General features: G+C 38.5%; 2 protein-coding genes across 6 annotated transcripts in view; both read left to right on the forward strand.

The window, feature by feature from the left end:
• The window catches only part of LOC114657739 (uncharacterized), a 101,953-nt gene that overhangs the window by 32,078 nt on the left and 51,137 nt on the right, over positions 1-18,738 (forward strand). The window contains exons 12-16 of one of the 3 annotated variants that reach the window (XM_051932199.1): positions 1,949-2,797; positions 3,140-3,242; positions 6,501-6,668; positions 7,393-7,497; positions 9,364-9,536. In XM_051932199.1, coding sequence (XP_051788159.1) covers positions 1,949-2,797; positions 3,140-3,242; positions 6,501-6,668; positions 7,393-7,497; positions 9,364-9,487 — 1,349 coding nt within the window. In that variant the 3' untranslated portion in view covers positions 9,488-9,536. Of the gene's footprint in view, positions 1-1,948; positions 2,798-3,139; positions 3,243-6,500; positions 6,669-7,392; positions 7,498-9,363; positions 9,634-18,738 lie in introns of those variants that run through there. The other 2 variants (XM_051932198.1, XM_028809622.2) reach the window with 2 other exon arrangements.
• Positions 18,118-18,738, forward strand: part of LOC114657140 (centromere protein T-like) — a 97,280-nt gene continuing 96,659 nt past the window's right edge. For all 3 annotated transcript variants that reach the window (XM_051932200.1, XM_051932201.1, XM_051932203.1), the window contains exons 1-2: positions 18,118-18,262; positions 18,442-18,523. In XM_051932200.1, coding sequence (XP_051788160.1) covers positions 18,172-18,262; positions 18,442-18,523 — 173 coding nt within the window. In that variant the 5' untranslated portion in view covers positions 18,118-18,171. The remainder of the gene's footprint in view (positions 18,263-18,441; positions 18,524-18,738) is intronic.

Genomic DNA, 18,738 nt, shown 5'->3' on the forward strand with positions numbered 1-18,738 from the left:
AATAGAAAATGGTGAGGCTTTGGAATATTAATTATTTTTACACGTGCTACCTACCAGCAATGTTTTCTGGGGAGCCTTTCTAAATTAGTAAGTACACTTTTTTTTTTTTAATTTTAACTATTTTCTATACTGTATAATGCTGCCACTTAAGCAGTACTTCAAGTCTCATGCAATGTTATCTCTGCCTTGAATTAATAATTGCTTTTTGAGATCAAATCTACATTCATCAAAACTAATGGGAAACCAATTAAAAACACATCCTTTTTAACTTGGTAACAAAATAACAACCAAACACCACCATTCACCAAAACCCCAGTCTTGTTTAGCAAGGATAAAACAGGAAAAATTTGTAAAGGTTATTTCTACGGTGGAAAGGAAAGGTTAAAGAGACAGTGTCTTGGCTGTATAGCCTTCATCAGGTGTACAACTGAAAAGAAAATTCCGATCATGCATATAGGAGAGGAAGGAAGGGACACAGCCAGGATGGATGAAAGAAGAAAAGGTGAAGAAACTCTGCCATTAGAAAAAATGAAGGGAAAAAATAAATATTTAATCTATCATTAAAACCTAGAGAAATATGTGATCACAGGCTGAGAGTTAGGCTAGTTTCTGGTTTTCTTTGAAAAGTGGCTTTGAAGCCCAGTGAAAGAACACAGAGAGGTCAGTGTCGCCATGATCGGGAGATATAAAGTGTTTTAGGCTTTGTATGGTCTTTAATTTTAACAGCTTGAACTTGCGTCCTGAAATGGTCTGCTAGCCGTCTCCTTGTTTAACTGAAGTATTAGCTGGACACGTCCTGCAAGAAATGCAGTAAATAATATTTTTTAGACTGGCAAGAAGCCGGTTGTCAAATTTAGCAGAAGCACCAGATCCTATACAAGAATACTGTTAGTGACCCATTTTATTTGCAAGTAACACAGCGGCTCCATTTATAGCTCATAATGCCTGATGAGGGATGTGGCTCTCCTCAGTAAAGTGGGCTGTGGATTAGAAGTTTGTGTAGGCTAGATTGTTTAGAGAAAAATATTGTTCGTAACAAAAGGGTCCTGATCAGTGAGAGAGAGAGAGAGGAGTGTTAGGGTGGAATGGGTGGACCAGTAGGTTTCATTATTGAGGTTCCTCTTAGAGTGGATGTTACAAGGTCTGCTCTGGGCTTTAGTTAGAGTCCTTTCCAAATATAAGAAAGGTATCCTCTGTTACTGAAGAAACTCCTCTTTGTGAGTTCTTCATTACAGAAGTCAACTTCATCACTGCAGAGTCTAAGAAACTGAAAGAGTTTGACAGTTTTTAGTATGCCAGGGATGCATGGAGATGTAGAGAAGATAACAGTGTGAGTCAGTTGGCTTCTAATAGATTACAGTGCTTGAAACACTGTCATGTCGTTGATGCATCCAATCCATTTCTTGCCACAGTTGTGTTATGAATTGGATGACAAATGAGGTGTACTTTGAGGAATAATGCAGATCTGTGCCTTTTACTTGTAACTTATTTTCTTGGTATTTTTCTTGACCTGGACAATTTTTAATTTTATTTCAATCAATATCTTCACTTGCCTTTGAAGGGAAGTCATAATGCATTGTTTGCCCGTATGTGTCTTACCTATGTCAGGCTGATTTACCTCATTAACCTGTTGGGGATGTACTGTATATGCAGAATGGATTATGATTGTTATGCTGACAAATACTGTACTTGATGTCTGAGGTGATGTCGCATTTCTTAATAGATAACTGTTTCATAGCTGTACCAATAAGAAAGATTGACTTGTATGATGTGCCTTTATTCATTTACCTTTTTGTGGTTTGCTTTGAGGATGCTGTTCTGCTGAATTAGGTGCTGTCTGTTCAGTTTGTACTTAATCAAAATTATCACTGACTTGTTTTTGATTCAGAATTTTTTTTATGAGACAACTAGAAGGTACAACCAACATTATTCTTTTATTTCATTACAGGATCAGAAAGCTGTACTAACAGAATGTCATGCAGCACCTCTGAGAGGTTTTCTGCAACTGTGTTTCACGGTTCCTCAATCTCATCTAGACTGGCCGAGGCCATGTCCCCAGATGTCCATAATAAATCTCGGGGGTCGACTATGCACTCTAAAGTGAGCTCTCCAGATTTAAAGGACAACTCCGCAGCTTCGAGCATGCTAAATCATCCCACCCTTTCAAGTTTTCAGAAAAGGACCAGAACATCTATGAGGAAATCTGGAGCATTATCAGAAATTATGAAAGATAAAGCAAAATCTTCCTCCTTGTTACTTGAATCGCCGCTTGCACCCGTACAAACTAGACTGAGCACCTCTTCAGTGCTGTATAAACATGTTTCTCCAAGTGTTCTTTCAAACAGTACTACATCTAACAGACGATCTAAGGCAGTTTCTCCAAGTAGCCATGGCCATTCTAGAACCTCTGACATTTTGAATACAGGCATACAACTCTTGTCCCAAAATCAAAAACTAAATGCATCTAAGAAGGCCCAGTCTTTAAAACCAAATGGTACCCCAGGAGGAAGTTTGGCTCCTACTTTTGCAATGTCTTACAAGGAAAATAATGAATTTGTACCAGAGGGTTCTCAGACTAAGAATGTGCCAGCTAGTTATTCTGAAGATGAATTCAGTGCTGAGGATTCTGCAATGTCTCTTGTGGATGATGGTATCAAAACCAAAGATATAACTGTATCTCCAACCCAAGGGTGCGGCCAAAATGGAAAATCTCCAGAAATCCCTGTTGCAGCAGCAGAGGCCACAGATTCAAGAAGCAAGTCGGAAATTAGTGATGAGGATGAAACGGAAAGTGAAGGTATTGGGTCTCTGAGGCCGCATTTAATGCTATGGTCAATTTTTATTTGATAACTGTTTAAATAAGAGGTGAGGAAAGTACTCATCTGTCATATTTAATGAAACAAAGTATTTGTCAAATGTTATTTTATGGTTTTAGAACTGTTGCTGTTCTAATTTTATTTATTTGCAATTCCAGGGGTTCAGTTTTAGGTAGAGCAGATGTTGCTTCTCATAAAGCTGTTAACAGAAAAACTGCATTGTAGTTCCTTAAAGCAAAAGATTGGAAAAGTGCATTTTACTGTAATAACAATAAATTATACTCGCTTATAAAGATTGTGATGTTTTTTTATCCCTGTTTAAGCAGAGCTTTGCTTGAAAACACCTGCATTTATACGTGCAAAGAAAAGACGATCATCCCCTTCATTCAGAGTGCCGCCTCTTTTCCTCAACAAAAACATTAAAAGGTAAAAAAAAAAAAAAGTCTGAATTAGCATAAGCTTCCCTAATTCAGAGTTTTCGTCAGAAGTGCAATGATTTACTTCAAGGGATAGAAGTACAAAATAAACAAAAAAATTGCATTAAATATTTGAAATATTAAAATGTGTGCTTTAATTTAAATGTTTAAATATTGATTTAATAAAATTTTGTCATTTTTCACCCTCTGACAGAGGTCTAGATCTAGTAAAGAAAAAGAGGTTGGGAGCATGTGCTGACAGCGTTTTGCTGCACCCACCACACAATAAACCACCTGGATTGGGAACGGAGTGCAAAGGATCAAATATAATATTATATTCATAATCCATGACCTCAAAATAGTCTAAAACAATACCCCACATGCTTATTTTTGGAATTTATTTTTAGTCTTCTGGGAGAGGCTGCTTGAAGGCTAGGACCACCGGTAAAGAATTAAATATTGAAAATATTATCATACTCATGATCAGTAACCACAAATAGCACAAAATAGAACTTCAAATGCCTATATTAGTGATCCCCATTTTTTTAACCAAATGTTTGTGAAAAAGAGTAATTTTGAATCCTTATATCACATTAATGCATGAACCCCTGGGGTCAGTTGATGTAGCATGCACAACTTCACGTCCTTCTGATCATTTTTACTGAAGACATCAACTGGTTTACTCTTTATTATAAGGGTGTAATAAGATCTAAAAATGACCTAAAATAAGAGATTTTCAAGTCAATGGGGCCAAAAATGGGAGAAACCCCAAAAAGCTCAATGTCTTGCATACCTAGACGTTAAGATGAGTTGAGCAATATATCATATATGGGGGTTTTCTCATTCCAATGAGTCAGGAGGTGCCAGACAAAAAAATTGAAATAATTTCAAATCAGTCAGTCAGTCATTATCCAACCCGCTATATCCTAACACAGGGTCACGGTGGTCTGCTGGAGCCAATCTTAGCTAACACATGGCGCAAGGCAGGAAGAAATACCCAGGCAGGGCACACGCAGTCGCACACCCACCACGAAGCACACACTAGGGACAATTCAGGATCACCAGTACACCTAACCTGCATGTCTTTGGACTGTGGGAGGAAACCCACGCAGACACGGGGAGAAAATGCAAACTCCACGCAGGGAGGACCTGGGAAGCGAACCCAGGTCTCTTTACTGCGAGGCAGAAGCACTACCACTGCTTCACCGTACCGCCCTAATTTCAAATCATTCACAAGTAACTCTTATGGACACAATACAAATGTGACCTTTACTGGAAAACATATCTGTGGAATGAGTTTGCTTGTTTTATACTAATTTAATACTTTATTTTGCATAATGATATACAGGTATCTCTTGCGGTTCACGGGGCTGAGAGGTACAGGACACCCATAAATGTAAAATTCCGCAAACACGTTTTGAGCCCTGTTGTGAGGTGAAGAGGGGTGCAAATCCGTTTTAATTATTTAATACTTTTTAGTGGCAGCTCATCGGTTTTTCAGATTGGGTTGGTGCGGGATGTGCATGTGCCAGCAGAAGGGATGATTAGCGATTGCTGGCCAAAAGTAGCACAGAATTCAGTGGGCTCCACCTGAAGTTAATGCAGAGCGTAAAAGGGAGCAGGGTCAGTGCAGGAAAATAAGACAGAGAACGTAAAGAAGGGAAGCGGAGAGAAGGAGATTGCCAAATCGGGGTAGGGTAGGTGACATAGGATGAGTTGGGCAGCACCAAAGTGCAGGAGAAGCTCCAGGAGGTGGCAGTGCTCTTGGCGACAGTGGGGTTGAGAGGCTGCGTAGTTCTGCAGTTCTTTAGTGATCTATAAGTTTTTACAAAATGTAACATTTTATTAAACTTGTGTGCATTTATAGTAGTAAACAATAAAAATGATTATTACGTGGAACTTATGCATTTATGACTTACTAGATGTTTTTAGTTTTCTTTACATTTTCTAGCCTACGCACATCATCTGCAGTTTTCTGCAGTAGGTCGCAAAACTCGTAAAATAATTTTAATGTACACTGTAAAAAATAATGTTAAATTTACGGTAAAATACTGGCAGCTGGGTTGCTAGTATTTTATCGTAAAAAAGAAGGTGACAATATTTTAGGTCTACGGTACACGTAAAAAAAAAAAAGTTTACGGTATTTTTAGGTCTATAAAAATTTTATTTTTACGATAAACTGGCAGCTGGGTTGCCAAGATTTTACTGTAATAAATAAGGTGACAATATTTTTAGGTCTGCGGTATAACTTTGTAGTAAAAACTGTTTTTTCTTTGCAACACATTCCAACAGAAGGGAATGTTTAACCATGCCGAGAAATTCATGTAGGGTAATAAATATGCCAATCATTAAACCATTGGAAAGTATTGTCAGGGTCAAACCCCAGTACACAGCTTGCATCAAAATAACAACAACCAATAGCAAACAGGTACTATTTAATTATACACATTGAAAGCAATTCAGTGTTTAAGGAAACTAGAGCACATTGTCTGGTGGGGAAGAAAAGTTTGCTTTTGTGGTGTATGGTCTCCTACAGGTGTGCCAGCTTATTGAATACAGCCAACCATAAATCAGCTTCCATAACCTCAAAAAACCTTCAGCATGCAGGGAAAAATACATCTGCTAACTGTGTTTAAGTTTTTTTCCCTACTATTCAAAGGTATGCGGTTCACCAGGAACAATATGGTGAAAGGCGGTCGTGTCCTTATGCAAATATTGTAACTTCGGTTTTACTGAAACAGCACTTTACCTTTACTATTTAACAGTTTTACACTGTAAAATTAACAGATTTTTTTCAGTGTAATTGTAATGCATCAGTAAACGGTATTTAGCATATTTTGAAGGTAGAAAAATATCGATTTTACAAAACTTGGCTGTAAAAAATAATGAAATATATTGTTTAAGATATACAGGTAATTTTCAGTAGAATATAAGGTAACTTTCCTTTTTTTCAGAAAAGGTCTTTTACTTTCACCATTTACAGTATTTTTACCGTTAAATTTACTGACATTTTTTACAGTGTAATTATTGATGACAAACTCACAAACAGGAATATCTGTGAATTGTAAACCTGCAGACTACAAGGGCCAACTGTATTTTTATAAATGTTCAGAATGAAGATATGTAAACTTGTGTTTTATGTAGATATGCAACTGGTTAATAAAAAAAGATTATGTCGTACCATTACAGTATTCTAGCCTTTTTTGCCTTTTAATATAAGCAACAATACTGAATTTCAAATGTATAATTCTGCCTTTTGTGTTTTCAGCATTTCAAAGCCATTCATGACAAAGAGTGCACAATTTAGTAATAAAAGGAAGAAAACCACAAATGTTGAAAAACAATATGAGATGCCGAAAAATATAGTGATGTCAACTTTTACCCATTTTGCCAGGATGAAGGTGTCCAAAGATGTCTACCCGACTTTGCAGACATGGTAAGAATAAAAATTTACTGTGCATCTCTTCCATGTGTATAACTTCAAACTTCTGTCCCCAGGATATGACTGACTGAAATGCACATAGTGGAAAAAGAAAGAAGCTACACTCTGCAGGCTGAATAAAGAAGAAAAATACAGCTCAAAATCTCTGTATAAAACAGCTGTGGTCTTCTCACCCTGTATTTTAATTAATTTTTTTCTTGGTAACCCTTTTTAAGTGCTCCCAGGTTCCTCAGCAGCTTCCTTGTGTCTTTAAGCTGTCTGGAGACAGCTCCCTCTAGGGACAGCTGTATTTGGAGGACCAGACTGGCTGATTTTCCCAGTGTACTTGTGTGACTACAGTATGTTGCCCTTTTGTGGTTTGGGAAAGCATAGCACTACTCATAAAAATAACATTCTATATCTCGACTCCCCCAAGTGACCCAGGATTGTACCAGTAGCCCTCTGCTCTGTACATAAGTATCCAATACTTCCAAATCCTTCTCAGTTATTTGAACTTGAAATGATGCTTAATGTATCTCTAATGACAATGTGCAAGTTTACATTTCTGCTTATGATTTGACACCTTTCAAATCTTTGACCTGGTTGTTTGGTTTTGACCCAGTAAATACAATAATTATTCACATTAGACTTTAGTTTGAAATATATTGTTAAGAATAGCAAATAAGAAACCTAGCCAACCTTGTTTTTGATCGCCACTTTTTGCCTTTCATTCTTAAAGTCTAGGAAAATACTTTGACAGACTGGCTGACGACCTTGGTGCGTATGTGCACCATGCAAAAAGAAAGACTCTGGAAATGGCAGACATTGAGCTCCTAATGAAGAGGTAATATTTACAGACACATACGTAATTGCCTGTAGATTTCATCAGGTCATAGCTTCATTTGAAAAGGTGTAGTACTAGGGTGTTGTACCATTATGAATGTAGAGAAAAGCCAAGCAAAATGACACCTTTTATTGGCTAACTAAAAAGATTACAATATGCAAGCTTTCGAGGCAACTCAGGCCCCTTCTTCAGGCGAGATGTAATACAGAAACTGGAGTTTCCTATGTTTATATACACACTCTAGGACAAGAAACAACATTGGTAAATCTTTAAATGAGAAATTTTAAATGTAAAAAATTAATAGATTCATTCAGGCTAGGGTTAATTTAACAAGAGAGAGAAGAACAATGTACAGTATGGTCAAGATCTCTGGATAAGATAACTGTCCAACAAAGTCTTGAAGTTTGTAATGAGTTTTTCAAAACAATGTAGATCTTGTAGACAGGTTGTCAGTCATTCTGAGAGATGTAAACAATCCTCGCATCTGGCCATAAAACTCTTGTCTCTATTCAAGGCATGTTGTAATGTATTAAATTTTAGCATGAGTTTAACTTCCCATTCTTTTCTCTCTCGCTGTGTTTTGAAGTTGTCCATAAGCACTGTGCACTGTCCATAAGTCCCTCTCACAGTGTCCATGGCTGTTGAAGGGGGCCACTACAGGAACATCTGTGTTGCCATGTTTAATGTGGAAAAAGTGTTAAATCAGTTACAGGATTGTAAGTCATTGCTTATGGCTTCCATTCTACTTGATTACTTGGTTATAATTTGTTTAAATAAACTTATGTATAGTGTTATGACAACATTGTTATAGCAATAACTCCACTAAATTAAAAAAAAAAAAAAAAGTTTCTTGCCTATAAATATATACTGGGGCAATAAAAAACAGCAATGAGTCTGATAAAATGGTTTTTAGCACATTATACAAAGACCTTAGGCCTCAGACCATACAATTCAGTGGTTTATATGTTGTGAACAGAATGTTGGTCTCAGAGCTTACTTTCAGAAATTTATCACCACACAAATTTTGTTCACTTAAAGTTTAGAAAATATAATGCTAAGTATATGATGATAAAATATAATGCTAAGTATATGAAATGGAACTAAATGATGTGTTGTATCTTTGTCTTCGCTCTTCAAAGTCCACTTAACGTGCTGTAGAATGTCCCTTTTATAAAGCTATTAAGAAGACGTGTGCAGATCTTCTGGATTGGTTTACCCTTCTGCTTAATATTTGAAATGTGTTGGAATGTTCCTATATGCAAACATTGGCAATGTGTATTTTAAATTTCTATACTTTAGATGGTTGTATATATATAATTGTGCAGTGCCTGTTTGTAAGCCGCCTCTTAAACAAATACAAGCAAAAAGAAAAAAAATAGTAATACAGTACATTTAACAGACTTATAATTGTGAATGTATGCATTGTGTAATTACAATGCAAGAGTTGTTACTGCACAAAACAAATTGTCATTCAAGTCCAATTACATCAGGATAAGCCCTTTTTATGTCGGGAGTTGCAGGCTTTACACATCTATACCATTTGAAAGAGGGTATGATGGGAGAAACCTTTTGAACTAAATGAATGTGGTTCTTGATTGCATCCTCTGCCTTACTGAGACAACATACTCTAAATGTTATTGCCGTTTTTAAATATGCCATCTTCACATTCCTCCAAACAAGAGTGGCATACAATCAGCAAGCAAATATGTGAAGTAGATTTTTTTTTTTTTTTGAATAAACAAAAAAACAATGTATGATATTGGTCTGCTTTTCAGTGTAAATAGGGATGCAAAATATACTGTATACAATATATGTGTGTTTGTGTATGTGGCTATATGTGTATTTAAAATATTTTTTAAATTGCAGACAAGGATTTGTGACTCGGAAGACACCTCTAAATGTGTTAATTGAACAACACCTTCCCTTGGAGTACAGAAAACTGCTGATCCCTGTAGCCTCCAGTGGTAATAAGGTTACTCCCAATATTTAAGCAAAACCCTTTGTTTTCATATTTGGTAGACAGTATAATGTTGTACAATGTGTTTATAATGTTGTATAGTTTGTTTAATTGTTATTTTTTCCATTATATTCTTTGACTTCACAAAGTGTTAAATTATTTCTTGAGGGTAGAAATTAAAGTTGTGTACAGATATGAATATAAATATTAATAAAGCTAATGTTCACTGAAAAACAGAATTGTTTGTGTTTATGAGAAGTTTTTGTGTTGGCCAGGTGTTTTTTTCAAGTTACCGCAGGCAGACAGACCTCACTCATTCACTCACTCGATTAACTCTGTTTGTAATGTGGAGGGATGACTATTTTTGTCAGCTTTGTGAACTTCATCTGAATTACTTCCATTACACCAGTGTGCAGAAGTCATTTAACACTGCAGACACTTGCAATTGTGGCGTTAATTCGAACCTGTTTCTTAATTGTCAAAGTGCAAAGTGTTGGCTTAATCTCCTTGTCATTAACAAATAAGCTTAGCAGTTCAGAAGATCAGGGAGGTCCATCATGGTTAAATGACCAGGGGGAGGGACAAACTTGGTAAAATAAGCGAGGTTAGAAACAGAAAAATACTGCATGGTATTATTGATTGAAGTGGGGGGAATGTGCAACACAGTAGCTGAAACCGCCACCAGTGTCCCAGAAGTGGGAAGAAAAGTGAGAAACACTGATCTAGGGATTAAAATTAAACAATGTTGTTTTAGTACAAACTGAAACTGGACCGACTCACACTGGACCCAGCCTCCTTGGTCCTTCCTACAGGTGGTGAGTCCATGGGAAGGGAGACCCACGTTGCCTCTTTGGGCTGTGCCCGGCCGAGCCCCATGGGTGCAGGCCAGGCCACCAGGCGCTCGCCATCGAGCCTGACCTGCAGGCTTGGCTCCAGAGAGGCCCCAGTGACCTGCGTCCAGGCAAGGGAAAACACCATCCAATGTTTGCATCATAGGAGGTTTTCTGAACTGCTCTTTGTCACGTCCCTCGCCTAGGACCAGTTTGCCTTGGGTGACCCTACCAGGGGCATAAAGCCCCCAACAACAGAGCTCGAGGAGGGAGGAAGCCCTGGGGAACACCCAGGACACACTGGAGGGACTATGTCTCTCAGCTGGCCTGGGAACACCACGGAATTCCCCCAGAAGAGATAGTAGAAGTGGCCAGGGAGAGGGAAGTCTGCCCCCGCGATCCGATCTCGGATAACTGGAAGAGGATGGATGGATGAAACTGAACCATTAGTTGAATCAAGCAATAGAATCAAGCGATAGTGAAGACCATATGAATTGGTCATCAGACTCTGACATGGATGGGGAAACTGACGAATATGCCACTTTATGAACAAGCTGCCATGATATGCCTTGTCAGTTTGGTCGCCTGAAAGTTCTTCTTGGTGTGGGGGAAGAAGGCAAAATGGTTGTGATCAAGTGAACAGACAAGACAGATGTTAGCCCCCTAAGGACTGTTCACAATGTAGCAACTGTCAATTTTTGCACTGGAGAAAGGTGGAAGTCACTAAGCCTTGTGCTGTGGTAGCCTACGATAACACAAAGGGTGTGTCGACTGTGTGGATCAGACACTGACAGTCTACGCTCACATATGTAAGGAACATAAAAATATTAGAAGTTTGCAAAGAAACACATTTCTACTGTCCTGATTGCAGCATTGGGATATGCGTTAGTGGCTGTCTCAAAAATGAATGATGAGTACTAAATCTGCATCTGTACAGCAGTGCAAATGGGACATACCTTTTCTACTGTATTCATGTTAACATTATGATATTAACACATTTCTTTTACACATTTTTTCAACAAGAAAAAAGTAAACACTTTTGGCTTGTTTTTCCAGGGATAAACATAATGCTATGGAGGCTACAAGAGACATGAGTAGAGCCCACTGATAACAAGGAAATTTGAAACAACTTTGCTGACCTGGCTTCTCTGTCCACACTTGTGTAGACCTTTCTCTGGACTGACAAGACAGACAGAATCCCTCCTCTGTGCCCCAAGTCTACCCCCTAGCCTTCTTCCAGGACGCTGTGACTTGTACACTTCTTCTGTGAGGCACTCATGGGCATCCTAACTACATGCCCAAAAGTCACCACCAAGAAACTGACTGCCCAACCAGTCTTCCTTTTCATGTCCTCCATGAACCAGGGCCTCTGACTCAATAAGCAGCCACTTGTCCACTTGAGCTAAAGGGACCACCGTCTACTAAGTGAATGAGCCTCTGACTTCTGCTGCAATGTGAGGGTCTCAGATTACACAGTGTCAGGCTCTCTGTCCCCAAGTGACATACTGATATAATTAATGGATTGTCATATATGAATGTAAAGTATGAAAGCAGAAAAGTAGCAAAAAGAAATGCATCTGACTGACTAAGGCATCTTGTTGCATCTTGACTAACATATCCAAGTAAGAATGTCGCCCTACTCTGTACATGTGACAAGAACAGCCCAAAAAGGTGATAAGAACTCTCGCTTTCTCTGTCTCTCTGACAGTTTAATGAAAATTTTCTGGGATCACCAAAGTTGTCTGGCTTCCCCATAAATTATGTGGGTATTGGAGCAGACATGTTTAGTGTTTAATTCCCTTCGTTTATGACACGTGAAATGGACAATGACTTAATTTAACTTGAGGTTACAGACTTTTATTTTGGATCCTGATGATAAATGAATGTTGATTAAAATGGTATATTGTGATAATTGTTGGCACAAATTTAAAGATGGCAATGTGTGGAGATAAACCTTGCACAATTTTGAGAATCCTCTGATTGAGGTGTTGGAAAAGTAAGACAGTTTAGCACAGAAAGCAGAGAGATGAGCTCTGAACTCCACAAAGTTCACCGCTTTCCCCTTCACTGAGCTTCTGTGAACCTCTTTGTGTGATAAAAGTGCAGAGATTTGACAGGAAAGATAAATTCCTCCTCTTTGGTGTAAAGGAGCTAAACGGCAGTGTGTTTCTGGTTGCTGCGGTACCTGGTGGTCGCAGGAGACCTTCTCTTCCCAGACTTCCTTTATTACTTGGACCAAGTCCTGTTTCTTCAATTTCAGATTTCTTATCTGGCCATCAAAGCATAAAAACACAGGAGCCGTCTCTTCTGTTCTCTGGACAAACACAAGGGGCTGCTCTTTACTGCAGTTTTCATTACACTTCATTAAAATGTATTTACAACCTCATTCAGCTAACAGAAAACTGAGTCCCTTATTAGAAACAATCACCCACTGGGATGTACTGTAGGTGAAGGCTAGGAATCAAAATTGAAAGTCAGAGCGTTATTTTGTTTTTAACTCCTGAACACTTGCAGTTTTATTAGTCATGTAAAGTGTTGCTAATCACTCCCTCACACTCACTCCTCATCAGTCAGGGCTGGTGTAGGAACAGCCTGAGGAGATCAAATTGGACTGCTGAGAGAGAAGATGTCTCCAGCATACCCAGTGGCTTCTCTCTGATGGCCGTGTCCATCCTAACTGGCTCCTTTTGACACAGAGGGGCAGTAGCTCTACTGGGGGTCATCCCAGATTGGTTACTTCTTCTCCTGGCCCAGTAACTCTGTATGGGAGTCTCATTTCATCAGCACCTACCTTTGATTTCATTCTTTATGTACTGCTAATGCAAAATTCAAATTCCTTTTTAATTACTGTATGTCTAAAGGAAGAACTTTACTTTAACCGTCTGTATTAAATAAGGGAAATGTTATATCCTGACATTGGATTCTTAAACCTCCTTAATATCTTTCTGGGTTTTCACAGCACAAATCGGGCACAAGGCTATCACAGGGTCTACTTCAAGTCACCATTTAACCTAACACTCCCAATCTTCACAGAGCACTGCAGAGGGCAGTGATGGTGGCACATAATGTTACCAATGCTGAGGTGCCATCTGTTCAGGTTGTCACAACACTCACTGCCTTAGAAAGGCAAACCAGATAATTGAAGACCTCAGCCATCCTGCCCTCTGGCAAACAGTGCAGGACCCCTAGGACTTTACCAGTAAATTTAGGGATTACCTCTATTCACAGGCCATAAGGTAACTGAACAGCCAATTACAGCATAATAACAAACATTCTAAGAAATGTTGTAGTATAAAAAGTACTCACCCCTTGGAAGTTTTCACATTTCCTGTTATACAACATTGAATCACAGAGTGTTTAATTCAGCTTTTTTGACATTGGACACCAGGAAAAGACTCTTTGATGTCAAAGTGAAAACAGATCACTGGAAAGTGGTGTACTTTAGCTACAATTATAAAAAATAAAATAATTGATTTCACAAGTCAGCATTTAGTAGATATACTTTGGCAGCTTTGAGTCTGTATACACAGGTCTCTATCAGCTTTCCACATCTGGACCCTGCCATTTTTCCCCCGGTCGTCTTTGCCAAACTGTTCAAGTTCTGTCAGGTTGCATAAGCATCCTGAGTGAACGGCCACAAGTTCTCAACTGGACTGAGATCTAAACTCTGACTTGGCCATTGCAGCACATTAACATTGTTTTTAAGCCATTCCTGTGTAGCTGTGGCTTTATATTCGGGGTCGTTGTTGTGCTGGAACACAAACCAAGTCGCAGATTTGCAGCAGACTGTATAAGGTTTTCTTCCAGGATTTTCCAGGATTTTGCAGCATTTGTTTTACTTTCACAGGCCTTCAAGGGCCTGCTGCAAAAATGCCTCCCCAGAGCCTGATGCGGCCACCATCATGTGGTGGATGATTTGTTTTTAATAATGCACAGTGCTGGGCTTACAGCAAATATGATGTTTAGTCTCATGGCCAAAAAGCTCAATTTGGTCTCATTAGACCATAGAAGATTCTTCCAGCTAACTTCACAATCTGCCTTGTGCCTTCTGCCCACGTGTCATGTTTGTTTTTTTTAACAGTGCCTTTCTCTTTGCTACTCTCCCATAAAGCTGTGACCGGTGAAGCACCCAGACAACAGGTGTCGTCTCTCCATTCTCAGATATGGTAGGTACTAACTTCTTCAGAGGTCTCTTGGTGGCCTTCCCTCACTTGTCTTCTTCTTACATGATCACTCAGTTTTTTTGTGAACAGACTGCAGATTTACTGCTGTGTCAGAATCTTTCCATTTCTTAATAGGACTCTAAGGGATATTCAGAGACTTGGATATTTTCTCATGTCCATCCTCTGACTTGTGCTCTTCAATCTCCTTTTTCCTGAGCAAACTTTTTTTGCTCCAAAGGTGAAATTTGGTAGATATGTAAGTAAGTAAATAAATAAACATACACACACACTGACTGACTGACACGCTATGATCTGAACAAAGAAGAAAATGAAAAATAATGAAGTGAAAATGTCTGACTTAGCAGTTGCAGCCACATTGAAGCATTATGTAGACAGACATATTGCTGTTAATATAAAGGAGTCCCAGTTGTGTTTTTTGACACACATCTACTGAATAATTTGTTGTCTGAAACTCCTCAGTGTCACAGCGAGGATGTGCAGCATTGTTCATAATGACACTCAGTTTTGGTTTTATTCTTTCCTTAGCTACTACCTGTAGCTGGTCCATAATGTATCATATTACTGAGCTTGCTCTTGCAAGTAGCTTATTGATTTGGTGGGCCTCTCCTGATGTTCCCAGCCCAGCACACCACAGTGCAGAAGATCGCACTGGCCATCACAGTTGTAGGACATGTGAAGGATGTCAATTCCAATATTAAAGAAATGCTCTGCCCTTTCTTATACAGAATAGCTTCTCTGTGTTCCGAGAGCAGTCCAAGCTGTCATTAATGTGGACCCCTAAGAACCTGTAGGAGTGGACCACTTCCATGTCCATTCCTTGAACAGTAACCAGACATAGAAGCTCTTTGTTGCAACAAAAATCAACCATTTCCTTGGTTTTGCTGATGTTAAGATGCAGACCATTGTGTTTCAACTAGGAAACAGACAACCTGACTCCTCTCCTATCCATAAGTACAGAATCATCTGAGAAGTTCTGCAAGTGACATGATCTGGTGTTATATTAATAGTCTGGGGTGTCCAGAGTGAAGAGAAAAGAAGACAGGACTGTTCCTTGTTGTCCTCCAATGTTGCTCACATCCATATCAGAAACACAGTCCTTGAGTCTCATAAACTGCAGTCTACCTGACAGATAGTCCATTATCCAAGACACCATAGCCTCATCCACCTGCATCTCTCTGAGTTTACCCCTTAACAGAGATGGATGCATGGTTTTGAAGATACTAAAGAAATCAAAAATCATAATCCTTACAAGTGCTTTGTCCGGCTGAGAATAAGCCTTGTGGAGCAGATAGACCATTGTATCCTCCACTCCAGTCTTTGTCCAATAGGCAAACTGCAGTGGGTCCTGCAATGGGTCTATCATGATGTGTACCCCAAGTGCCACTGGTCTGTAGTCATTATGTAAAGAGGTACCTGCTTTCTTTGGAACAGGAACAATGCAGTTTGTTATGCACAGCAGTGGCACTTTCTGAAGTCTTAGGGACAGACAACAGGTGACAGGGGACGCAGCACAGTTGGTCAGCACAGGCCTTAGGGACTCGAGGATTGACTCCATCTAGTCCTGCAGCTTTTCCTGTTTGTGTAGCTTCCTCAGTTGTTTCCTTACTTGGTCTTCAGAATGTAAATATGGTCAAATCAAACAAATTAATATGTGCAATAATTATTTTGAAATGAAATAAAAGGGACTTGTTATTTATGGGTCTCTGCTTATTGGCCATGACGGTGACACAGTACTGCAGTGGTTAATAATAATAATAATTCATTACATTTATATAGCGCTTTTCTCAGTACTCAAAGCGCTATCCACACAGGGAGGAACTGGGAAGCGAACCCACAATCTTCCACAGTCTCCTTACTGCAGAGCAGCAGCACTACCACTGCGCCACCTGTGGTTAACCTCATGGCCCCCAGTATTCTGGTTTTGAAAATATCACCTGCGCTCTTAGACATACTGGTTCTTTAATGGCATTTTATGGTTCTTTACTGGGTGGTATGGTTTCTTGTAGAAAGAATCACTTCATCCTGGGAAGGTAAAATAGGTTTAACATTATTTGAGAACATTGGACATACATGATGATAGAGACATCATTATACCACTGTATAATTATACATATTGTATGATTGATGCTGGTGTATACTGCACAATATCGTTTGAAGCCCTAGATAAGAGAGTTGTGTATGCTTGCATAATCTAGCCAGACATAGAATTTTCCTGTCAGAAGTATGGTGCTGTTTCCTTAAGAGGCAGTAGCTCTTTGGAAATATGTTCTTTTTTAAAATGCGGCGTTTTAAGTAACCAGAAACTATATAGATATAATGCAAACGGCGATATCCCTCCCATAGTGGTACGGCGGTACAAAATCACATGAGAAAAATAATATACCTTAGCTTTCTTTACTGACGGTTTTACGCGGCATTACAGACGGGAAGCTTATGACAAACTCTATCAAGGCGGGAATCTTGATCTACACAGTCTGCCATCTTTTGTCACCATGCTGAAAGGATTTTCCAGATGGATGACATAATCTTCCGTCCGACAGCTTCAAAGTGTCCTGGCAGCAGTCCAAGCCTTATATACTGGTTTCTCCACGTGCAGGCTCTCTCTCTGGTCTCCAAACAAGGACAGGAAAGGACTCAACCCCACCTCCAAAAATACAAGAATAGCACAATGCCTACTTGCAGTTGTCTCATTCTCCAAACTGCTAGGCTAATGGTTTCTAAATGCAGTCTAGCCCCTGTGTACCATACTTGGTCTGCCTGTATGAATGAATCCATAACAGTGTGCACAGAGACAGTGACATTAAACGTAACATTATAACAAACTTATTATAACAGGTGCTTCTCTCAGATGTTTATTTTTTTCTCATGGATAATTTCTTTCCTATCCTTTAACAATTTATATTGTGTTACATTCATTTTTCAATAATATGTGTTGCTGAACTCTGCTGTCATTTCTGCAGGTGGCTTCTCAGGACATGCACTAGAACAGAGGTCTCTATGTAGTCTTGGTCAAAAGAGGCAGAGTTGACACTTACCACAAAAATTAAAAAATTGTGCATTCTTAACAAAACATACTTTGATTCTTTTGCCATTTTGTGTGTTTGAAAACTTTCCCAAAGTATGGATCTATTACAGACCTATAGCATATTACAGACCTATAACAGAATTGTTTGCACATTTTTTTAAATTGGGTTTCTAGTAAGGTAATGGACATTTCCAGGGGACACTGAGTGTTAGCCATGAGGTTTGAAGACCAGCATTTTTGTGATATTTGCCAAGTGGATAAAGATATTAAAGTCGTAATGTTCAGCCATTGGAAAAGCTTTTCCCACCTTTATTATATCAGACTTTTTATGACATTTGCACTGATTGCTAATTTGGGAGATGATGTGTTTCTACTAAATTCAAATTGCATTTTCTTTCTGTTTAATTTTTAATGAGTCCTTCAAAACTGAATGTTTCAATCAATGATTTTACTTTTTCAATGCACATCTTAACTCAACATGTTGGAGAACCCAGTGTCTATAGGCATAGAAAATTTGAAGTCAATTCCCAGTTTCCAGTATCAGTTTTGAAAAATAAGTTAAAGCACCACCAAGGAAAAGCAAGTTTCAATTTAAATGTATTTTTTTTGTGGCTTAAGCAGAATGTTGCAAAGTTGCCTTCTGCAGTTGGCAGGAGACACAGTATTAAGAGGCTGAAAATGAAGACTTTCAAATGTGATGAATCATCTCTCTCTGATGCTACAGAAAGTCCTTCTCCCAAATGTATACTAAAACAGATCATCCAGACTGGTAAACGTTTGTTTTCTCATCATCTCAGTTTAGCATGTAAGCTATGAAACAGTATATATCAACTATGAAATAAAGGTCAAATTCTAGTTACAATTTTTAAACTTAATTCCTTAGCTTATTTGTAGTAGTAAATAAATTGAAGGTCTTTTTAATTAAATTTTTAATTTTATATTTTGCAGAGCCTGTGAGTGAGCCTTTGGTTAAGAATAAACCTAAGCCATTTGAAGATCTATTTTCCAATGCAGAAAAATCTAGGTTCAGGTATTAATGCACAGGCACTGCTTTGCGGTTAAATGCAATATTTTTTTATCTTTCAGGAGGAAAAGGTAGTGCAAAAAGAATATTTTGTATTTCAAAAAAAAAAAAAATGAAAGTTTTGATTTGAAATTATTACTTGGAATTAGCAAACTGTTCACAAAGGTTGCAAATGTTCATCAGGTTTACTTACTTCAGGACAGCATTAATAAATAGCTCTA

Source organism: Erpetoichthys calabaricus, chromosome 9 (assembly GCF_900747795.2).
Source record: "Erpetoichthys calabaricus chromosome 9, fErpCal1.3, whole genome shotgun sequence".
Taxonomy (NCBI): domain Eukaryota; kingdom Metazoa; phylum Chordata; class Cladistia; order Polypteriformes; family Polypteridae; genus Erpetoichthys; species Erpetoichthys calabaricus.